Source organism: Thamnophis sirtalis, unplaced genomic scaffold, assembly GCF_051295495.1.
Source record: "Thamnophis sirtalis isolate CommonGarterSnake01/CBP01778 unplaced genomic scaffold, rThaSir2_p1.2 scaffold_8, whole genome shotgun sequence".
Classification (NCBI taxonomy): domain Eukaryota; kingdom Metazoa; phylum Chordata; class Lepidosauria; order Squamata; family Natricidae; genus Thamnophis; species Thamnophis sirtalis.
The window spans coordinates 73,446,009-73,471,376 of NW_028261388.1; the positions used below are offsets into that span (position 1 = coordinate 73,446,009).

General features: G+C 38.8%; 1 protein-coding gene and 1 long non-coding RNA gene across 3 annotated transcripts in view; one reads left to right on the plus strand and one right to left on the minus strand.

Annotated features, from left to right (window-relative positions):
• Positions 1-25,368, minus strand: part of ADCY2 (adenylate cyclase 2) — a 168,069-nt gene that overhangs the window by 26,370 nt on the left and 116,331 nt on the right. Inside the window, exons 16-19 of one of the 2 annotated variants that reach the window (XM_087721923.1) lie at positions 16,613-16,747; positions 16,099-16,221; positions 15,423-15,607; positions 12,531-12,615 (exon numbers count right to left, since the gene is read on the minus strand). In XM_087721923.1, the coding sequence (XP_087578049.1) occupies positions 12,531-12,615; positions 15,423-15,607; positions 16,099-16,221; positions 16,613-16,747 (528 nt within the window). Of the gene's footprint in view, positions 1-12,530; positions 12,616-15,422; positions 15,608-16,098; positions 16,222-16,612; positions 16,751-25,368 lie in introns of both variants that reach the window. The other variant, XM_087721922.1, reaches the window with a different exon arrangement.
• LOC148044493 (uncharacterized) overlaps positions 1-25,368 on the plus strand; it is a 1,189,713-nt gene that overhangs the window by 24,648 nt on the left and 1,139,697 nt on the right. The gene's annotated exons all lie outside the window — the stretch shown is intronic.

The window sequence follows — 25,368 nt, forward strand, 5'->3', positions numbered from 1 at the left end:
CATTCCTTTTATAGTCTTGAGAGGAGCCTAATTACCACCAACTGAGTGCAATTATCTCCTGTAACTGCGCCTATTAGCTCTTCGGTGCTGGGCATCCAGGAACAACTCCCTTGTCTCCTCCCCACTGCTCCAATGCTTGACTTCAGGATCACACTCCCTTGTCTCCTCCCCACTGTTCCAAGGCTCAGGTGCCTCCTGGTGGCCAACCAGCCTCTCTGCACCCTGCTCGGAGTCGGAACCCTGTCCAGTGTCCTCCACATCCTCCAAAGCCAACTCATAGGGCCCCTCGCTGTCGGAGCCTGGTGGCAGCTCCAACGACTCCTGCTGGGCCACAACAGTGACAACAATCCCAGAACCACATTGTCATCATTAAGGGAATTTTACCAGTCATTAGCTAAAGACCCACCTCAATTCGAGCCATTCTAGGCTTGTTCTTTTCAATCCTGAGTCAGTTAAGGTGAGAGACTGTCTCCAACTCTCTCTAACCTGCTTTTCTGGCTGCCCTGCAACCTGCCCTGAGGGCCAGCAAGCACACCCAAAACTATGTGGCTCTGGGATGTTTGTCATGTCCCAGGAAGCCAAAACAATCCCAGCTCCAGTCCCTTTCGCCCTTGCCATCCTGTGTTCCACTATCTCAGTTCACCTTTGCCATCTTCTTGCTCCTGCTGCAGATGAGATCCGTCCCCAGCCCTGCTGCTTGGCTGAGCTAGGCCTGGCTTAATATGGCATAAAAAAAAAGAGGGAGGGGGAGCCAAAAACATCCCTTGAAGCACAGTGCACCCAATCATCCCTTTGCAAAGTGCTCTCGGGTGTGGCTGGGGCTGGCTTTGGGCTCTGAAAAAGGAAAAAAAACCCTGCTTTTGGCTCCCCTCAGCCTTTCCTGCAGGTGCAAAGCCAGTCCCAGCCCAGGAAAACAGTGAGGCTGGACATGCCCTGTCAGTAGCAGGAGCAAGTAGATGGTAAAGGCCAGCTAGGATGGCAGAGTGCAGGAGGGCAGGGGATCAAAAGAGCATAGATGATGGGAGAGATAAATGGTTGGGGGAGTTGCAGCATCCCTCAGATATATGGTGTTGAAGTCTGTACCGATGAACAGACTAGATGAGGTAACAGGAACAGCGTTTCTGGCAATGGAACAGCAAGCAAGGTAACTATAAAAAACTTCAGCACCTTGCTCTGCTTGACAGCTATTTATACGGGAGCTGTCAAGCAGAGCAACCAATAGAAACAAAGTAAAAGCCCACTTCCAGCCAGGCACGTCTTAACCAATAGGCACGAGCCTTCGGTTGCTGGGCTGTCTTGCGGCCGGTCGTAAGTCGAGGACTTAGGACCGGTCACAAGTTGAGGACGTTACATATGGATAGGTTGCTAAGCACCTGAATTTGATCACGTGGCCATGGGGGAACTGCAATGGCCATAACTTTGGGCATGGGTCATAAGTTCCTTCATCCAGCACCTCTATAACTTCAAGTGGGCAGTGAATGAATGAATGGTCCTACGTCAAGACTACCTACATCTCAGTATTTCAGAGAGGTATCGGAGCTATGTGATGTTTTCTATTTTCCTATTCATTTTGAAAAGCGATACAGAGAATTAAAATGTAAAATTCAGTATTTAGGTTTAGGTTTATTAGATTTATATGCCGCCCTTCTCCCAAGGACTCAGGGCGGCGTACAACATTAAAAGAAACACATAGTACAATAGTTAAAAAAAAAAAGAATATCCCGAACCCAATTTCTTAAATTCTAAGGACTGTGACATTTCTATGCATCTCAAAACTCTAAAATCTGTAAGAATAATTTGGTCACAAAAGCAGTTTTCGCTAACACTGTTGTGACAGAAATAAAAGAAAGTACTGATTAGATTAATTACTGAATGTGACTGTCATCTGCTTTGTAAAGAAACCCTCTACTTTGATGTTTTCCAGAAGACACTTTACATAGTCAATCACATTCTAAATTAAACACAAGCTATCCTGTGAAAATTTATTCAATTTTAACTAGAATTATGAAGACATTAAATGTATTGTGTGCAACCATAGATCCCTATACAAGATCTACATAAAGAAAGAGGCAAAACCACTCAACTAATTTTAGTTTAAGTGAGCTCCATCTGTTTTATCTAATAATATATTGTTATATCAAGTTATTTCTGTTGTTATATATATCTTGGTATTCTCAAACCAAGTTTGCTTTTTTTTAAATTGGATTTCTGGGCAACCAAATTCATTCAGACTCAGGGCAGCCTAAAGTAAAAGCTCAATAACTGATTGGCTTGGACAGCATCTGAACTATCCAGACAAAAACTGATTTTGATGAGACATTAAGTGCCAAAGGCATCAGTTCAAATTTTAACTGATTTATATCATACTGAGAAAAGGCTACAAAATCATATTTTATTTTATCAGTAAATACTAACAAGCCAATAGGGCAACTAGAATCTCACCACTCTGCTTAATTGTGAAATTAATTGTCTTTTAAATCTAAAGGTGGCGCAGTGGTTAGGGTGCAGTACTGCAGGCCACTTCAGCTGACTGTTAGCTGCAGTTCGGCGGTTCAAATCTCACCGGCTCAAGGTTGACTCAGCCTTCCATCCTTCTGAGGTGGGTGAAATGAGGACCCGGATTGTTGGGGGCAAGTTGCTGACTCTGTAAACCGCTTAGAGAGGGCTGAAAGCCCTATGAAGCGGTATATAAGTCTAACTGCTATTGCTATTGCTATTTTCTTTCTCTCTATTTTTATTTATTTATTTATTTCTGTACTGTAAGCCGTGAGGAGTCCTACGGGATTGGGCGGCATATAGATGTTATTAAACTTGCAAACTTGCAAAACTTGTAATGATTAAAGTTCAAAATCAAAAAATAAGGAAGAAAAGGGGAGGCTTGTCATATAATTTCAAATTAAAAAAAGAGCGAAATAAGATACCAATAACTCTCGTGAAAATTTGAAGAATTAAAAAAATGTAAATACACTTAAAATAGTCTTGAGGAAAGAGAGGGATTTCAATATTATAATTAAAAAGTAGGGATTATCTATTTGTTCAAATACATTCTCTCCATTCAATAATTAATCAATCATTAATTATAGTGAGATCTACCTATTCTCATAGTTATCCTCTGGTCCGCAAAAATAAATTTAATTTGATCAGGATGTTCCAAGATAGCTAATAACATTTAGAATTATTTGATAACTACCATGTTTCCCCAAAACAAAGAATAGTTTTCTTCAGAGCCAGATTTAACATTCTTCCTTCAGCATTCCTCCAGGGCAGGTATAAGAGAACACTTATAGCAGAACGGGTTTGTATATGTGGTAAAGGAGAAGTGGAAGATAATTCACAGGTCCTATAACACTGCGAGCTATACAGAGCTTGTAGGTCTGCACATATTCTCCCCTTATTAGAGAGATTGCCAGGGAGGGCAGACCATTTTTATCTAGGCTTTCTCCTCCGGGACACTAACCCGGTTACCACGTATGCAGTGGCAAAGTTCTGTGCGGCTGCAATGTCCATAAGAAAAAAATTGGCTACAGAAGTATAGTTGTCATCTTGTACCAATTATCTGGACATACCTTTAACAATCTTTGGACCATTATGTTATTATCCACTTTTAATGTCAATACTTTTTAATTATATTTTAATGTTAGTATTTTTTGATATAGTGTAAAAACTGATGTGTATTGCTGGTCTTTGACCGTAATAAAGATTTTACTGACTTACTTTCCCCAAAAATAAGACCCTGTCTTATTTTCGTTTGACCCCAAAAATAAGCACTTGGCCTTATTTTCGGAGAGGCCATTATTTTTGAGGTGCAGGAGGCCCCTTAACCTCAGCCCGCGGCCCGCAGATCAGCTGATCCAGAGAGGGCCGGAAGTTCTGTCTCTGTTTCTGGCACACTCTTGCCAGCCCAAGTGTCGCTGGGCCTGCCACTCTTTTTGTGGCTGCCACTAAGAGAAGAGGCACGGAAGCTAGTGTTTGTGTGAGTGGCCTCCACAAGGCTGTTCTGTGTGGATGTGGGACAGGTGGGGCATGTTCCCTCTTCCCCCCAGGAAATGGCGGGGACTCCCCTAAATATTTTAGGGGAGGGGTTATTTGGGGGGAGGGGTTATTTTAGCGCATGCGCTCAAAAGTCCAATTGGACTTTTTATTAGGGGAGGTCTTATTTTCAGGGAAACAGGGTATTTTTAATATCTACATTCATTAGTGTAGGTCTGTAATTTGCAGAGTGTGTATGATCACAATCAGATTTTACTACTGCAGAGACCGACCAGTAATCTTCATTCGGAACAATATCAGATTCAAATAGATCCTCATAAAAATTACAATTAGTGACCAAAACAACGTAAATAAAATCTTGTTCAGGTAGCATTTTAACACAGAGTTAATAAGATAATCCCTTTTCATTAGTTAAATGTTAAAATATATTCACAAACTTCACTATTAATTTTATTAATTTGCAAGGACATGCCATGTCTTATTAAATGACCAAATATTTAAAGTATTGGATTAGTCAATGACTGGTCCTTGAACAGACCATTGAATTTTTCTCTGCTTTCACAATTTACCATATTTTTCAGACTATAAGATGCACCAGTGTATAAAACGCACCAAGATTTCGAAGGTAAGAAAAAAAAGTTTTTGTTCTTCCCGGCCCCCAGGAGCACTCTGCAGGCTTCAGCAGGGCTGGAGAAGGCAAAAATGCCCCCATTTTTCACCAAAATGGGGGCATTTTTCCTTTCCCCTAGCCCTGCTGAAGCCTGCAGAGTGCTTCTGGGGGGTGGGGGAAGGCAAAAGGACCCCGGTTTTGGTGAAAAACAGCCCATTTTTTTGCCTGTTTTTAACCAAAGCAGAGGCATTTTTTCCTTCTGCCCAGCCCTGCTGAAGCCTGCAGAGTGCTCCACTGGGGTGGGGCAAGGCAAAAACACCCCCATTTTTTGCCTATTTTTCACAAAAATGTGATGCGGGGGCAGGGCTTCGGAAGACCAAAAATGGCTGTATTTGGTTCATTTTTTTTTTTTAGTTCATTTATTAAGATTTATAGGCCGCCCTTTTCCCTGAGGGGACTCAGGGCAGCTTACAATCACAAGGGAAGGGGGTGCAGTATCAAAAGACAAAACAAAATGTGAACAAAGAAAAAAAATAAAACACAACTTTCGTTCAGCAATCAACACTCGGGCGGGTAACTTGGAAACCTATCCCCAGGCCTGCTGGGAGAGCCAGATCTTGAGGGCTGCGCGGAAGGTGTATAAGATGCATCAACATTTCCATGTTCTTTTTTTGGGGGGGGGGGAATATGTGTCTTATACTCCGAAAAATACAGTAAATAATTTGTTATAGAATGGTTTGATGTTTTCGTTCCCTCTTGGCATTACTAACGACACCTGGATAACAGTCAGTTCAATTATGCAATCTCCTTAATTATTATTCTGTTGCATTCTCCTTTTTATCACTTCCTGTCCAATACAATTTTATGGATGAGCCATAACATGCAATTTCTATTACTCAAAACCTCAGCTAGCCCTTTAAAAAATACCTTACTGAAGTCATAACTTTCCATTATAAACTGAAACCATTGAAAAGAAGTAAAATAGATTAAGAGATTGAGAAGTGATGCACATAATTTCTCCCTACTTTTTCCCCCAATAAATTGATACTTACTTTTGCAGTTCTTTGCAATATCCATTTTTGACGTTTAATATATTTCAGTGTGGTTTTTGAGAATTGATTTCTCAATTCTCTCGATAGTTCTACTAATAACAGTTTTTAGGAGTTTTTGCCTTTACTGTTTTGCCTTTTTAATAATTGTTTTTATGTCTTGCATTGCAAAGTCACAAGATTGAAACTGGTAGCTATTTAAAATTTAGAATAGAATAGAAGAGAGCTGGAAGGGACCTTGGAGGTCTTCTAATCCAGCCTCCTGCCCAAGCAGGAAAACCTATATAATCTCAGACAAGTGAAATCAGACAAATATCAAAAATGGAAAAAAAAATCCCTTCTCATCCCTCAAAGTGGTATGTGTCTTTCCCAATCTTGGATCCTTTATACTGGAGTTCTGCAAGTTTGAAGGTTCTGCACAGTGTCTTAATTATAGGAGCCGAGGTGGCGCAGTGGTTAGAATGCAGTACTACAGGCCACTTAAGCTGACTGTTATCTGCAGTTCAGCGGTTCTAATCTCACCGGCTCAAGGTTGACTCAAGCCTTCCATCCTTCCGAGGTGGGTGAAATGAGGACCCAGACTGTGGGGGCAATATGCTGACTCTGTAAACCGCTTAGAGAGGGCTGAAAGCGGTATATAAGTCTAACTGCTATTGCTATTGCTAATTGTTTTTAGAAGTGCTCTGTTCTGGACAGATAATTTTCTTGTAGTCCCTGGGATCTGTTGAAGTTACTCACCCAGTCTAGGAGTCACAGTCCCAAATGCTCCTACTGCCAACTGGGACCACTTTGGCATTTACTGTCCACATCCTCTCAGGTCCTCGCCCTTTTCCAGCTTCTTATAGCAATAGCAATAGCAGTTAGACTTATATACCACTTCATAGGGCTTTCAGCCCTCTCTAAGCGGTTTACAGAGTCAGCATATCGCCCCCACAGTCTGGGTCCTCATTTCACCCACCTCGGAAGGATGGAAGGCTGAGTCAACCTTGAGCCGGTGAGATTTGAACCGCTGAACTGCAGATAGCAGTCAGCTGAAGTGGCCTGCAGTACTGCACCCTAACCACTGCGCCACCTCGGCTCTAATGTTACTGTCATTTGGCACTGCTAAATCTATCACCACCATCTTCTTCTGGCCCTTGTCTACTACCAGAATATATTGGCCAATACCTGCCTGTCTGTCTGGATCTGAAAGTCCCACAGGGAGTCTCTATGGAGGAAAAACAACAGATCAGGCATGGGACACCCCCTGCTGTCTCTAATAGTAACTATGGGATGCTACAAACGTTATAAACGCAGGCATTGATGCCCCCCCCCCCCACCAGCACCATTGTAACTTGGAACAGTTGGAACAGAATAGAATAGAATGAAATAGAATTCTTTATTGGCCAAGTGTGATTAGACACACAAGGAATGCGAATGAGGCATTCATTAAGCAAGGACCACCTGTAATTGCCCATGAACCATATTAAGTTCTAAAGCTCAGTGCAATAGAGCTATAAGGTCAAACCTAGGAGAAATGGGAGAGAATCACAGTCTCTATCTACTAATTAAAACTGAGATTGCAAATTAAAACACTTCATTTGCTTAGTCTCTGTTTTGAGAAAGAAGTAAGAGGCCACTTAAAGCTTAATAAGAGATTTCTTTCCACTATTCAATTTTCTGAAGTGATAAAAAGACTTTCAATTAAATAGCACACTCTAACAACAATAATTGCAAAGGCCACAGGAGAACAATATCTTGATCAAATTCAACAGCTCAATAGTCTTTTGTTACTTCCTGCTGGCCAAGTAAGGTTTTTCTTAGTCTTGTACTACAATAGAGCAGAACAAAGCCATAAATCTGTCACTGTGCTAAGCAGCTGTAGCAAAAAAGGATAGTTCTGAAAGAAAATACAATGGAAACAACAGTGACCTTAAAAAGACATGCACATAATTCAGAAATTTTTGTACAAGAAATATACAATATAAATAGTATGAGTAGTGTTGTGGTCCAGCAAGTGTCGTTGGCGCTGCCACCAAACTCCGACAGTGAGGGGCCCTCTGAGTCGGCTCTGGAGGAGGTGGAGGACCCTGGACAGGGTTCCGACTCTGAGCAGGGCGCAGAGAGGCTGGTTGGCCACCAGGAGGCACCTGAGCCTTGGACCAGTGGGGAGGAGACAAGGGAGAGTGAGCCAGAGGCCAGTAATGAGTTGTTCCTGGATGCATGCCATCGAAGAGCTACTAGGCGTCAGGAACAATTACGCAATTACAGGAGGTGATTGTACTCAGCTGGTGGTCATTAGGCTCCTCTCCAGACTATAAAAAGCTACTTGTGCACACGGCCCTCTTTGCAGAAGTCAACGCAGGATTGAATGTCGGAGGACAGTACTGGGAGCTTGGCAGGCTGGATTGCTGCCAAGCCTTATCTGTGCTTATTGCTGCCTGAGTTTGTCTGAGTTGCTGCCAAGGTCCTTATCTGTTTGTTTTCCTTGGCTTTCAGCCACTGAGGTTTTGGTGTCTTGTTATTACAGGACATTCCATTTAAGCTTGTCTCGGCATTCGTTACTGGATGGAGGAGGGGGTCAGAACAGAATGGTATTCAGAAAAAGGAGCTCAAAATTTTATTAAAATGTATTTCTTCTATCATTTAATATTTATTTAAATATTTGTTTATTAAATTTATTTCAAATTTAGTATTAATATAAAGTTATTTCTTTATATTAGTGAAATTGAAGGTAGCTACACGACTAGCAAATCTTGTATTCTAACCACAATATATAATTCTGCTACATGTTTTCCATCAGTTCTCATTTCCATTTGATGAAAGAGAATTTGCTGTTGAAGTTTTTTTAAAGGATGAATGTTGGTACATTTCTTAGGTGCTACTTATAGTTGCAAAGTGATCAGTGTGTACAGATGGCCTGTGTGTACAGATGGCCTGTCTTTCATATTTAATAATTTCTCCAGTCCCTGGTTCCCTATCCTTTAATTAAATTCCAAGGAATTAAGCCCATCGTGCTTTTTAAACTGAAAGTTTGGGCAGTCTTAAAAGGATGAGAAACGTCTTGCCAGCATCTTATGCACCACTTTCAATAAGAAAGCAAGTTCAGTCACAACCACCAAGAGAAACTGAAATGAAATATTCAACCATCTTGAGAGTAGCCTCTCTTCACAAGATAAAGAATGCTGTATTTTACAATGCAGATTTGGACCAAGAATTTATTTGAACACAATTTCAAAATTATGCAAAACTGGGCCATCTGATTATGTTCTTTCTATACTACTGTTGTGATTATGATGTTTTCTTCATCTAGAAAAATAATGCTGGAATAGGTGTATCTTTAGTCTCATCAGATAAGGAAAATAGATTCTCCTTGGGTTCAGGTACTAACTATAGGGTTCCACCACAAAACCACGTTCGACTAAAGGGCGCTCGACGAAACCGCGTAGCTGACGTCATCACCGTGCGACAACAGCGCGGAGAAAAAAGCATGCTGTAAACGCTAAACCTAAAATTAACCCCTAACCCTAAACCTAACCCCCCTAAACCTAATCCTAAACCTAACCCTAACCCTAACCCTTAACCTAACCCTTAACCTAACCCTTACCTTAACTTGAATCGGCTTGCTTTCAAAGCGCTATTTAAAGCGCCCTTCTTTCTCCGCGTTCGCTGTTGTTACCCTGCTGATGACATCAGGCGCGCTTTAGTCGAGCACGGTTTTGTTGTGCCAAACTATAGTTATGAACAATTACAAATAGGTCCGTCTTGAATACCTAGGTCATCAGGGGTGGGTTCCTGCCAGTTCTAACCTCTTACTATAGAAGAGGTTCCACAAATCTACAGTGCCGTTTAGAACCAGTTCCAGCTACCTCCCCCCCCCCCCGTCTGCACATCATCAAGATGAAGAGCAAGAGGAGAAATTCTGGGAGTTGAAGTCCACAAGTCTTAAAGCTGTCAAGTTTGAACACAAGATAGTGGTTTTTTCCCTAAAGGATTAGGGGTACAAGGGTCTTGCAACTTGACAGCTTTAAGACTTGTGTGCTTCAAATGCCAGAGTTTCTGAGCCAACATTCTGGTTGCTAATCAAGAGCGTTGTTAAGTGAGTTTCACCACATTTCACAAGTTGGCCACGCCCACCCAGTCACATGGCTTGCAAGCCACTCCCACCTGGTCACATGGCCAGCAAGCCACTCCCACAAAGCAGGCCACACCCACAGAAGAGGTTCTAAAAATATTTGAAACCCACCACTGTAGGTCATGTACAGTAAGGTTTCAGAACAGGATTTAATAATACAGAATATATAAAAAAGATTTTTTTTCTCAATTCTGCATCTATCTTAAAAATGGAACATTGCAATCTCTTCCTTTTGCAATCTCTTTCCATAGCTACTTTAGGCTAAATTACTGAGGAAAACAAACAACTTCTCTTCTAATCCTTACCAGAGGTTTATAAAACAGCACTAAATGGAATTACCCAAAATAGAAAACCAATTTATCTAAATTACTGCAATAAACAGGTCAATTTTAAGACATAGGAAAGTGCACGGCCCTGGTAGTTTCAATTTTAAATTAGTGTTAGAATGCTATAATCTTTATTTAGTTACACCAGGGGTCCTCAAACTTTTTGAACAGGGGACACTGTTGAGGGCTAAGTGGTCATGTGACTGGGTAGGTCATGTGACTTCAGCAGTTCATTTTGCCTTTGCCCAAGCTGTACTTGCTCAACCCAAGGAATCTATTCACTTGATCTCCCCCCAAAGGGGAAAAAGAACACAAACTTTCTTGCCGTTTGCCTAACTTCAATACAACAGCAGCTTCAGGCTCCTTAAAAAAAGGCCATTAACAAAATAATAAAACAAACAGGATTTCATTCAAAATAACTCCTCATGATATGTTTCAGATGACCACACAATAAACCAGACGGAGAACTGCACCAATTAAGACTGCAACTAAAAAACCGCAAGATGGGCATTGAGAGACACTGGAAGCAGGCAGAAGAAGGCGAGAATCAACACACACACACACATACACACACACACACACACACCCTTCAATGTTGAATTAAGGAGGGATAATGGTCCCTCAAGACTTTTGGGGGCCAGACTATAGTTTAAAAAAACATGAACAAATTTCTATGAACACTGCACATATGTAGTGCATTTGTAGTGCAAAAAAACCAACAACATGAAACAATACAATATTTAAAATGAAGAACAATTTTAACCAACATAAATATACTATTAATTCAATGGGAAGTCTGGGCCTCTTTATTTGGGATTACAGGGCTAAAGGTCTTTTAAGCCTGGAGAAGAATTCACAAACTGATTTGCTTCTTGCCACACTGGTCCATGTGTATCAGAGGTGGGTTCCTACTGGTTCGGACCGACTCTGCCGAGTAGATAGTAACTTAGCCTGCCACACCCCCGAAATGGTTCTATTGTTTTTTGCTTCTGAGCATGTGCAGTAGCCGCAGCCAGGAAAGCCCCCCCCCCCCCCGGCTTCCCCACCGCTGTGTATATACACACATGAATCTACCAAAATGGTTCAGCAACCAATTTGGTGGATGTACTTTATATATGGGAAGAATCAAAGCAGTGGGTGAATTCTCCTTCAGGCATTATACCAGTGTTTCTCAACCTTGGCAACTTGAAGATGTCTGGACTTCAACTCTCAGAATTCAGAATTCTGGGAGTTGATTCAGAATTCTGAGAGTTGAAGTCCGGACATCTTCAAGTTGCCAAGGTTGAGAAACACTGCATTATACTGTGGTTGCATTTATTAATCTTAGTCAACTTCAGCTGATTTTGAAAAAGCTAGGAGACGTGGAGACATCTCCCCCTACTCACTCCCTCCCTCCCTTTTAAAGCACTACTTTAAAAGCAGACCCTTCTCTACTCACCCACCAGCCCTGGATCCCATGCCTGTGAAAAGCATCTGAAAGCCTGTTTTTAAAGACTTTTAATGGGTCACATGGCTGTGAAAAACATCTGAAAGGCTATTTTAAAGTATTTTTAAAGACTTTTGAAGCAGTTCTTCACAAGCTGGCCGCTGCTTTTCATCCCACCACTCTATGGGCCAGATACTTTGCAATGGCAGGCTGTATTCAGCGGTTCCACCACAAAACCGCGTTCGACTAAAGCGCGCTCGACGAAACCGCGTAGCTGACGTCATCACAGGGCGACAACAGCGCGGAGACAGCACGCTGTAAACGCTAAACCTAAAATTAACCCCTAAACCTAAACCTAACCCCCCTAAACCTAATCCTAAACCTAACCCTAAACCTAACCCTTAACCTAACCCTAACCCTTAACCTAACCCTTAACCTAACCCTAAACCTAACTCTAACTCTAACCCTTAACCTAACACCCTAACCCTTAACCTAACCCTTAACCTAACCCTAAAGCTAACCATAAACCTAACCCTTACCTTAAGTTGAATCGGCTTGCTTTCAAAGCGCTATTTAAAGCGCCCTTCAGCGACGCGCTTTAATCGGGCGCGCTTTAGTCGAGCGCGGTTTTGTCGTGCCACGGTATTCAGCCCATGGGCTGTAGTTTGAGGATGCCTAAGTCACACAGCTATGGAATGGAATAACTGCCCTGGAAATTGAAATTTGGATTACCTGATTGTTGTACAGTCAATACAGGTAGTCCTCATGCTATGATGGCAATTGGGACCAGAATTTCTGGTGCTGAGCAATATGGACTACAATGTCACATGTGTCTATATTGTTTAGCAACATCAAACCCTGCACTCCCCATGGCCATTGTTAAATAAGGATTGTGGGTCGTTAAGGGAGACATCCTTGCAACTTCATGCCAGCTTCCCACGACTAATTTGGGCACACAGAGCATTGAAAGTAAAATGAAATTCCTAGAAAGAGAAAAAAAGAGCAAGAGACTTACCTGTCTGCTAAGTACCAGCAATGTGATGAAGAAGATAAAAAGAGATACAGAACCCATTGTTTTTAGATCTTTCAAGATCCCTGGCCTGTAAAAATAAAAGTATTTTGATCACAAAATTGGTCTACAGATTCTGAATATGCCCATTTAAAGTCATGATGCAAAAAATTTACAAACTTAGGACCACTTCATTCCATGCACCTAATCAGTTTTTGCCCGAATGGTAACATTTTAGATTGGTAACATTAGATTGCCAACTTATGTATGGTTTTGTATCTGAATCAGTGGTGGATTCAGCCAGTTCGCACCTATTCGGGAGAACCGGTTGGTAACTTTCTAAGCAGTTTGGAGAACCGGTTTGTTGGAAGAAATCTCTTTTCTTTTCTTTTTTTCCCACTTTACAGGGCTAATCCTGTAAGGAAGGCAGGAAGGAAACATTCTGGTGTCGTTTCTAGCCTAAATCTTTATTGTCCTGCTTACAGAAACTGCCTCTCCAATTAATCCTCTGTTACCATTGTAACAACTAAGGCGAAGTGCCCATCGACCTGAGTGACATTGACTTGGCCACGCCCACATGATCACATGACCACCGAGCCCCACCTACCCAGCTGGTCATTAGGGCAGAGAACTGGTTGGTAAATTATTTGAATCCCACCTCTGATCTGAATGATTCACCATTACAGAAACAACTTTCAGGGGAAAAAAGGAATGGTAAAAGGTAAAAATATTCTTCATGAGACAGTGAAGAAAAAACAACAGCAACCCAACATATATATATATATATATATATATATATATATATATATATATATATATATATATATATATATATATATATATATATATATATATATATATATATATATATATATATATATATATATATATATATATATATATATATATATTTGGGGGGGGGGGAGTATATATCCACCAGTCCAGCAAAGTTAACCATAGCTAAAAATTCACAAAATCTCCATTCTTCCCAGCAGCAAAACTACATTTACAAAATTTAATGCCTAATAACTTGTAAGCAATTTCAGGATTGCCAAAATCAGTAATTCAATAAGAATTTTACCCTGCATTTATAGAACACAGAATCATGGGGCTGGAAGGGACCGTGGAGGTCTTTTAAGACTTCTGAATATGGTATGAGGTATCCTGCCTTGATCTGGGGGTTGGACTAGAAGGCCTTAGTCCAACCTGCCGAGGTGGCGCAGTGGTTAGGGTGCAGTACTGCAGGCCACTTCAGCTGACTGTTATCTGCAGTTCAGCGGTTCTAATCTCACCGGCTCAAGGTTGACTCAGCCTTTCATCCTTCCGAGGTGGGTGAAATGAGGACCTAGACTGTGGGGACGATATGCTGACTCTGTAAAACGCTTAGAGAGGGCTGAAAGCCCTATGAAGCGGTATATAAGTTGAACTGCTATTGTTATTGCTAACCTCCGGCTCAAGGCAGAAGAACCTATACCATCCAGACCTTATACCATCCAGTCAAATGGTCGGCCAGGCTATTTTTGAAAATCTCCACTGACAAAGCACCCACAACTCTGGGAGGCAATCTACTCTGCTGACTAACTATTCTCACTGTCAGAATTTTTTTCCTTAGTTCTAGGTTGGATCTCTTTAACAAGCTTCCATTCTATTATTATCCTGCACTGTAGTGCTTTGGCAAGTAAGTCAAACCCTTCTTCTCTGTGACAGCCCTCAAGTACAGGAAGACAGTTATCACATCTCTCTAATCCAGAGGTGGGTTCCTACCAGTTCGCACCTATTCGGTAGAACCAGTTCGTCAAATCTACCGAACCGGTTAGAAGAGGTTCCACCAGTGGACCCGGAAAGCAGGCCACACCTACAGAAGAGGTTCCAAAATTTTTTGAAACCCACCACTGGTCCTTGGATATGATTATTCTACACTATCATGCTCATATTTGTAAAACTCAGTGCCTCTGTGAAAGGTAAGGATGACTACTGCGTTTGTGGTGCAATCAGAACATTGCGTGTGTTGAAGGTGTTTTAACGCAAACCAAAGATGCCTTTTAAAAAACAAGTTTACATCATATTCTTATGCATGCCAGTGCTGTGTGTGAGGTAATTTAAGGTGGTTCTGACAAGTGTCGTCGGCATCTTCATATCCGGTCACATGGGCAGCAAGCCACTCCCATCCGGTCACATGGGCGGCAAGCCACTCCCACAAAGGAGGCCACACCTGCAGAGTAGGTTCGAACAATTTTTGAAACCCACCACTGCTCTAATCCTTCTCTTTGGTAGGCTAGACTTACCCTCAACCATTTATCATACAATTTAGCCTCCAAATCCTTTATCATTTTTGTTGCTCTTCTCTTGCACACTTTCTAGGGTCTTGACATCTTTTATTTTATTCATTAATCAAATATATAGCCTGACCATCTCACACACAGAGTGACTGCTGGGCTGTGATGGGGCCAATAGTCATTATTTAAATGTATAAAAATAATGTATGGAACACCAGGAAGCATATAATATCGGCCGTAGTACAGTAAAAATAAAAGTACTATGAACACAAATACTAGTACAAGAGCAGTTCTAATGTCTTAAATAAACAAAGATATTAGTTTTTGATTTCTAATTTACATTACCCTGTGTGGTGTGCTAATCTCACCAAGCTACCACCAATTATCTGAATTAAACAGAATTGATTTTACCCATCCTCTAGCTTTAAAGATTGGCTATTTCTTCTTCTTCCTTGTCTTCTCATCTCATGTATCATGTTGGTGAGATCCTTGAGATATAGAAATAGTCTTTTGGGCTCCATACCATTTCTCTTAAACATTACAAGGAGAGAAGAAACATGGAGGAGGCATGCCACCCCAGCTCCCCAGGACATAAACAATGGTTTTGATTTAGTGGGCCTACCTTTTAAATGGTGCCATTGTGTAGAGTAACTTGCTGTAATTATCTAGCACAGAGCCATGTGTGTGCAAAAGAATTACATTGTAGACCACCAGAGCCACCAACATGATTGCCATTTTCAGTTCATGATTTATACGGAGGAAAACAGAACAAGAAATGAGGCCCAGGATGCAGCTGTAGATAAAGTACTAGAAAAGAAAAATCGAACCAAATAAATATTTGAAAATTAAATATCAAGACCCAGTTCTTAAGGGTTATAAAACAGTGCCTAGATTGTATTATTTCAGATAATAAATGGGAAAAGGGGTGAACCCTTTTTATTAAAATACTCTTATCTGCATATAAAATTAGAGGACTAGATGAAAGATTCCACTACCATTTTTTCCCTGACTTGCTAATTTCTATTTGAAAGATTTTTGACTCATCAAATTAAAGAGACTGGATGTTGCATTTTATACTAACATGGGGAGGGCTTATATTTTTGCCCACCAGAAAAATGTGGCATGGCCTTATTATCAGGACATGTCGTATTTTTGGGAAAACACAGTAGTATATTAAATAAATACGGGTAATTAAAAATAAATAATTTGCATGGAATAGCCTTTCTACAGAGTGTTTAATCATTTTATAGGCACTATTTTTATCTGCTAAGGATCATGCAAATAAGATGCAAACTTACTGGTAAGAAAAAATGGTTGCTTTGAATATACCAGAGTGTCTGATCTCTTGCATCGGAAGAACTTATATTTGATGAATTAAGAATGGGGAGAGATTCAACCATACCACCATCACTCAAGAAAAACTAAAAAGAAAAGAAAAGAAATTTCATAGGGTTTCAGTTAAATATACAGAATCTAAAGAACAATAACAACATGTGGGTATATGAAACAAAATAGGAGTTTTGATTATAAATTAAATATGACATTGCTCTCTTTTTTAAAAGACAAATGTTTCATCATAAAGGGAAAAAAGCTTCTATAAAGTTGTATAATTTTTTTCAACCTATCAGAAGGTTTCTGTTTGACACATTGTTCTGATAAAAATATAAATTGTCTTAACATTGAAAGCAATAAAAAACAGAATTTAATCCATGCAGGTTACACATTTCTTTTCTCTCATCACTGAAAGTAACATGCCCAAACCAAATAAACAAATCAATACAATTAAGCAGAAGAAAATCTTATTAAACCTACCATGTTGAACACAGCCATAGTTAATATTACAGCTGTTGTTATCAACGTAATCATGATTCGTGGCCAAGGGCGGTTTTCAATGACTCCAGCTGACTTCAGAATCCACCTCAGGAAAGCTGAGAGTTTCTTGTTACACTGCTGAATACAGAATACATGAAAATGCACATATCTATTTCTGATTAGTCTCCAAAGGGGGAAAAAAAAGTGTTCCAAAAATATCCAACAGTAAGGCAACAGCAAGCAGAAAATACAAAACAAAAGGATAGAAATAAGAGGTTATCAAGTATCATGTTGATGAATTGCTATTTATTTAGAATAACAATGCTCTGAATAGCAAACAATTTAGCAGACAAAAAAAAGGACTTCATAGTCTCGTAGCATAGACAATTGCTCAGGTTTTAACGTCATTTCTGGTCTATAAGGAAATCTCAGAATGCCTAACAAGACAATTAAAAAGAAGAAGATAAAGATGGCCTCAAATCAAATTCAATTCCTGGTTATTGGTATTACATAAGTCTTTTGACTTTGCTCTTTCCTGGGATATTTTTCAACTTCTCAGCTTTTGAGCTCAACCAAGATTGACTAGATACGATTAGATTTTCTTGAATCTAAAAAAATTATTTGACATAGCCCTTAGCAGAAAATGCAGAAAGATCAAGTCACTTATTAAAAAGTTATAAACAAATGAAAGGAAGCAATCTTGAGAGGCTGGCAGGCAGCAGGTTACGAACACATACAAAATAGGCAAATCTATTCACTACTAATTCAAATATTTGGCCTAATAGTTAAAAAAACATTCACCACTGAAGCTATATTGCCATATTGAGTAATAAAGAAAGAGCATTGTCTGTTTATTTTGATCTCCAAATTTAGAAACACACAAAGATATGCAAATTTACAAATGTTATTGTTCATCATCTGAGCTAAAAGCTATCTGAGCCATGCATACATACATTTTACACATTCATGCATATTTACCAAGTAGTTATGCTAGGTTTGATTTCTAGAATATTCAATATGTTACCAATAAAGTTATAGCACTGCTTTTCAGTCTTTGGTACTCTTATGTTGTATTACATTATACATTTCATTTTAGTACTCTAATTAATACTGTTGGTTAATGGCTTAATTTTATATTAATTATCTGGTTTTTCTGGATTATTTCAGCAATAACCTGGTCTTTGACCGTAATAAAGATTTACTTACTTACTTTCAGCAATAACAGTGATTACAAAATTCCTTTGGTATAAAAGTCCTGTCCCAACTCTTCTGTTAGTTTATTTGATTCAAAATCCACATAAAACAACATTTTTAAACTATAAAATTATGAATCTTCCCATACATATTACAGGCAAATTAACTGAAATATTAAAAGTATAAATTAGGAGTCTAAAACCCCTATATAAATAAACATGCAAACAATCACATTAGGTTTAATATTAGGTATTAATGAAAATATATACTGTGATGCATAATAGCAAAATAAATGTAATAAAATATGGTAAAATATTATTCAATGTTATGTAAACAAAGAATAAATGAAAATAGTTCAATCTTCTATATATCTATAGTGTAGTTCTATATTATAACTACCGGTAATTGAAAAACAAACAAACATTAAATGTTTGAGGAGAAAGAGTGAGAAAAGTCTTGGAAACTGACTTCATATTCAAAATAATTCCTGTTAAAAGTGTTTAGTTTTTTTAAAAAAATCTTCATTGGAACCTCCCACCAATTTAAATGAAGAATGATCCTCTAAATTGTCCTAAAGTAAAATATGATGGATCCCGTCTACTTCAAAACAAAATTAATCCACTATTTTAAAAGAAAATTATCTCTTAATGTAAGATATTCATGTGTAAAGTTATATCTGAAACTCAAAGATTTCCATATATTTCTCACAGCATTAAGTGAAGTATTGAAATTTATTTGCAGATAAACAGGATACCTCTGCAGACAAAGTTTTGTAATATCCAATTCATTTGTTTGAAATGACATGTAAGATTTTTTAAAAATAGTACAGTATTTACAGTAAAATAAAAAATAGATCACAGTATTGGGATGTATTAACAAAATGAGAAGTGAACAACATGACACCTATACAATAACTTCATAATGTCTCACACTAGCACAAAATATTTGGGATAATGTCATCATGTACATATCTTGAATATTCATTTTGTTATATTAAGGCTTGAAGGGAGTCACTCATCAGGTATTTTAAATCTTGCCCCTTTGAAATGCCTATATTTAATGTCCTTTGCAAGCTTTTTTGTGGCTATTCCTACCAATACTCCAGAATTCAACATTATGGGTGATGATAATGATGAATTATGATGCATTCCTGAGGAAGTTATCATAATTGCTATAGCCACAAATCAAAAAAGTGTTGGCCTTACCAAGGCATTATAAGCTGGTATAAACTTCGTGTGATCTTGATTCTATCCCTCTGTTAATGTAGCCTAGGACTGTGTTGGCTTTTTTGGCAGCTGCTGCACACTGCTAGCTCATATTTAAGTGATTGTCCACTAGGACTCTCCCAGATCATTCTCACAGTTACTACTATTGAGCCAGGTACCACCTATACTATACCTGTTCATTTGTTTTTTCTTGCTTAAATGTGGAACCTTACTTTTTTCACAACTGTATTTCATTTTTTAGATATCATCCAATATTATATGTTGCTGTTTCTCACTATTGGCCACAGAAATTTCACACAATGTTGCTAGTGGTCTTTTTGCAGGTTCACCGACAAAAGGGCGAACGACAAAACCGCGCCCGACTAAACCGCGTCGCTGACGTCATCAACAGGGCGACAACCGCACGGAGAAAGAAGCACGCTGTAAACCCTAAACCTAAACTTAACCCTTAACCCTAAACCTAACCCTAAACCTAACCCTAAACCTAATCCTAAACCTAACCATAAACCGAACCCTTAACCTAATCCTAAACCTAACCCTAACCCTTAACCTAACCTTAACCCTAAACCTAACCCTTAACCTAACCCTAACCCTAACCCTTAACCTAACCCTAAACCTAACCCTTAACCTAACCCTAAACCTAATCCTAAAGCTAACCCTAAAGCTAACCCTTACCTTAAGTTAAATCGGCTTTCTTTCGACGTGCTATTTAAAGCGCCCTTCTTTCTCCGCGCTGGCTGTTGTTGCCGCATTGATGACGTCAGCGACGCGGTTTAGTCGGGTGCGTTTTTGTCGTTCGCCCTTTTGTCGGTTCACGTTTTTTGCAGACACTATGGAGTTCTAGGTGCTCTCTCAGAGTTCAGTTGTTTTTTTTAACCTAACTAGCTAATTCCAAATTATTTGTTTTTCTGAAACATTGTTTGGAATTATTATTGGACACAATAACAAAACTTGTAGAAGTTTTATTTCGCCAGTGCAACTATAGGAAGAACTGAAAATAGTAAGACATTTTTCTTCTGCAAGATTTTTTTGAACAGATCTTTGGCTTCTGTCCAGAAATTGAATAAGGTTTGCTACATATGTAATATAGCGTTGAAACTTTCTCCCACACAATGTCAAACACATTTTTGTTTTCTAAGAATAACATACCATGAAACTTTGTCCTTTGAAATTCAATGACACCAGATCTGGCTTTTTGAATATTCTATCCCTCCCAGCAAATACAATAAACTTAACAATAAATACCCAATGCTTATCAGAGGAACAAAATGAAGAGGCTGAACCATGATGAGCTCTATTAATTTCAAGCTGATAAAATTCTTCTTGTAGAAATAATACTCGAGATATTAGGGCTTCCACAAAAATGACAGCTTTATCTTTCTCCTCTTGCTCTCGAAATCCCATTACATGTAAATCCGACTGATGACACTGAAATTCTACAATTTTGTTCTAAATGGTTTTATTATACATCATTAAATCAGTTATGGATGTCTCAACAGACTTCCATGCTCTTCCAGCTGACATATTCTATTCTGGTACTTAACTCTATTCTGAATTAACTATAGCTTTAATGTCTTTTCAATACACCCAAAACTCTTTATGAAAACAGACGTACTCCTCAATTGCTAAAGCTGTTGCCTTGGAGAGAAAATAGGGCAGAACTTTTTTGAGTTCCAACCCAGTGGTTTACAAACAACCCCACTTTGACAGCAAAACAGAAGATAATCACTGTTTTGTATTCCAGTACTAATTAAACAGTTATCAAGATAAAACTCCAGAGAAAAAGCTGAGATCCCTCTGACTATAGCCTACACTTAATTGGAAGTCCCTCCTTTTAAAATGAAGATGAAAGTGGATCTTGATCTCCATTCCCAACTCCCTAACATACTGCAGAGGACTTTCCTGGGAACACTGATAGTAGAAAGCTCTTCTAGGGCTGGCACTTGACTGGGCCACTGTCATACTTAGCCAAGTACACCGTACCAAAGTCCAGCCAGTTCTTTATTGTTTACACTATACAGACAGAATCTTGCCAGACTAAACTTATATTAGCTTTAACCTAACGGATATGTTATGCAAAGTTCTATGGAATGGTTAACCTAAATCTCTTCTACTTCACATGACCCAGCTTGGGACTCTGCTGTCTCTTGTATCACCTCCCTTCTTAGAATACGCTTTTTGCATTCTGAGGTAAATGACTGAGGTTAACAGCAACTAGAACGGTTTATTCGAACAGAACTTAAGACAAGCAACAGGCAACAAAACCCCCGTCTGACAGCTATTTATACAGGGAGCTATCAGACGGGGAACCAATGGGAGTGCAGGGTTTCTCCCACCGAGAGGCAGGCACGTCCTGGCCAATCAGTCCATCACATCCCATAAGCAACTCAGAACGCAAGTACACAAAACCACAATACACTTTTTGGTAAATCATGGTAGTTTCTTCAGCTTAACCAGTGAGGGAAGGGGGATCTGGGATAATACCAGCAATTATTTCCTTATTCATATAGTCATGGTTTATAAGGGCAAGCAAGTATTCAGGAAGATCCATAACAATGCTCTTCTCCCATCTCTGATCTGTACTTTTGAGAAATAAAACAGTCTTATTTGGGGATAATAGTACTTAAATCTTTTGACAGCAAGCAAGGATTTAGGCAAGCCAATTGGGTATATCCTCATTGTATCTTCTACCAAAATAGCCTGGTTTTGAGTCACTACATTTTGGAAGGAGGACTTCAGAAGGATCATGAGAACAATGAATACTAGGTTGTTACCTAATCTTAAACTATGCTATTGATACATTCTGGGGTTGCCTAGCAGTTTAGGATGGAATGATACCTAATACTTTTTTTTCTATCTTTGACATAAATCATTTTTATATTGCTGGCTTCTATTAATATTATGCTAAATCCATTTGATTTTAGTTTAGCTTTTAATGGTAAAAAGTTCAATTCAAAATATTTGACTAGTAATCACACTTGGGCTTATTTACAAATAAGTAAAATTACGAATCTAAAGAAAGGTTCCACCACAAAACCGCGCCCGACTAAACCACGTCGCTGACGTCAACAGGGCGACAAGAGCGCGGAGACAGAAGCACGCTGTAAACCCTAAACCTAAAATTAACCCCTAAACCTAAACCTAACCCCCCTAAACCTAATCCTAAACCTAACCCTAAACCTAACCCTTAACTTAACCCTAACCCTAACCCTAAACCTTAACCTAACCTTAAACCTAATCCTAACCCTTAACCTAACCCTAAACCTAACCCTTAACCTAACCCTAAACCTAACCCTAAACCTAACCCTTACCTTAAGTTGAATTGGCTTGCTTTCAAAGTGCTATTTAAAGCGCCCTTCTTTCTCTGCGCTGGCTGTTGTCGCCCTGTTGATGACATCAGCAACGCAGTTTAATCGGGCGCGGTTTAGTCGAGCGTGGTTTTGATGGGTCACACTAAAGAAATACCTTTCAGCTACAAAAAGCAATTCTGTTTACCTTATGTTGAAATCACTAACACCTAACATACTATGACTGTCTTATCCAATCCATTTTCATCAGTCATAAGCATAATACAGGCATGGAAGAAGGCAATGGCAAGCTACTTGCATACTGTCACAAGAGCAAGACATGCCTCATGAAATCACCGTGTCAAGTTCAGTCTACTGAAGATTTTATCTTTCTTTGCCAAAGACCATATAAGGCATAAAAGACCATATAAGGCATAGTTGATGTGACATTAATGACATTATTATGTCATTTCAACCAAAAAAATTACTTTGGAAATTGTCCAGCTAGGAAGACAGCAATATTAATAGGAAACAGTTGTGTTGATGTCATTCCAAGATGTAAGTTTTAAAAGTCTTACTATGGTTGATAAACAGCAATATATATATATATATATATATATATATATATATATATATATATATATATATATATATATATATATATATATATATATATATATATATATATATATATATATATATAATATTTAGTTTCTAAGGGAAAATAACCCTTAAAGCATAGTAAATTATCTCTAGTGTTCAAAACTTTTAACTGTAGTTAGTTGCCAAAATGTAGTTAAGTCAGACAACTAAGAGAGATTTTAATTTCCCATAAAAGAAAAATATCTCCCATTGATTCCAATTGTTGTAATTTATACAGAGGGGTTGTGTTGTTCGGGAAGCCAGGATGCTCTCAATGATACTCAACTATCTTGAATTCAATATGACCCTTTTGTGTACATGTAACAATTTCTAAAAAATTCTTTTCCTATTTATAATAAGATGCTGGCAGAGCAAAAAGAGAACAGTATGGTCAGAAAAAGGTAGAAATCAGACACAAACAAAAACTTTTTCCTAGAGAATCATCCAATACTATATCTCTATTCCAAACTAATCTTGTTCTACAATTATTTTGCCTAATATAGCTTAGAAATGTTCTTCTATTACTATTGTATTTTCATTGTGTTTTGGTTTGTCTTTCCTTCCCAATGCCTTGCTTCCTGTCATGTGTCTCATTTTTGCTTTTTGCTCAATTTGGAGATGCAGTAAGGACTAACAGAAGCTACAGATAAGAAAGCCAAACAATTGTATTTGATTGACGTGAAGTGTTGATACCACTTTATAATGCCTCGGTAAGGCCACACTTGGAATACTGCATTCAGTTTTGGTCACCACAATGTAGAAAAGATGTGGAGACTCTAGAAAGTGCAGAGAAGAGCAACAAAGATGATTAGGGGACTGGAGACTAAAACATATGAAGAACGGTTGCAGGAACTAGGTAGATCTAATTTAATGAAAAGAAGGACTAGGGGAGGCATGATAGCAGTGTTCCAATATCTCAAGGTTGCCACAAAGAAGAGGGAGTCAAACTATTTTCCAAGGCACCTGAGGGTAGAACAAGAAGCAATGGGTGGAAACTAATTAAGGAGAGAAGCAACTTAGAACTAAGGAGAAACTTCCTGACAGTTAGAACAATTAATCAGTGGAACAGCTTGCCTCCAGAAGTTGTGAATGCCACAACACTGGAAGTCTTTAAGAAGATGTTGGATAGCCATTTGTCTGAAATGGTATAGGGTTTCCTGCCTAGGCAGGGGGTTGGACTAGAAGACCTCCAAAGTCCCTTCCAACTCTGCTATTGTATTATATTATATTGCATTGCATTGCATCGCATCGCATTATTGTATTCCGGTATGTCAGTTTTCATTTTCCAGCCATTAATTGATGCATAAACTTTTAAAAATGGTTGCATAGAATGCCATTGGATACTATTGCAAGAAAGCACATCTGTTTTTCTTCTCTAAAAATTTCAGAAATCATTGTACCTAAACAAGCTATATGTCCTGGCAAATATTTTCATTTGTCCCCAAAAATCTTGAGATACATTACAGAGTGGTGGTGGAGAATATAAGCCAAGCCTCATTGCCAAGAATCTCTGTGACACTTGTGCCAAGTGGCGATATCTGTGGCTGTTTTAACCCTTTGACTTTTTTGTGGAAAACAGTAAGCAACATTTTAAGATGGAATCTGCTTAAAGAATTTTCTGCAAGTTAACTTCACATTACAGGTACATGAATATTTATTTAGTTTTTATAAGAGAGAAGACACAACTTCTTATGTTAACCCAACAATAGTTAAAACTAATTCTTAGTATCAAGGATGTTGTTTTGTTGTTGTTGTTGAAAAATAAAACATTGTGAGCCATGTTGCATAGAGCTAAGTATCTTAATCTGGAGGCTTAAAAGCAAGTCTCATTCAGTTTCAAAGCAATCTGTAACATCACATGGAAGCATAATGGTCTATCATTTCGGGCTGTATAGAACTTCAGATTTGATCTCCAAAAGGGGCTTTTGAGAATATGCAAATAGCAATGTAATATTTATCCGTTTACAACACCTAAACAAAACTGTGCTTTTCCCCAGAAGCCTACAGGAAAATATGCTGCTGCTTGAAGTACAGCCCTCTTAGCCATAATAATTGTTATCAGCTTGTTTTCATCACATGGCATTGATTTAAAATTGGCATTGTTTTTCAAAAAGTTAAATCACATTTATATTCTTTACACTTCTTACACAATAGAAAGCAGTGATGTGCGGTGAGGTTTATGGCTGGTGAGGCAGCATTTTTTTTAGACTTGTGGACTTCAACTCCCAGAATTCCACAGCGAGGCATGCTCAGTTCCGATTTAAAGCGACAGCATTTGTTTTTCTAAACTTATTTGCTAAATAAGTTTCCTTCTTTCTTTTTCTTCTCCTGTCCCCTCCTTCCTCCCTTTCTCCCCCCTCTCTCAAACACACACACACACACACACACACACACACACACACACACA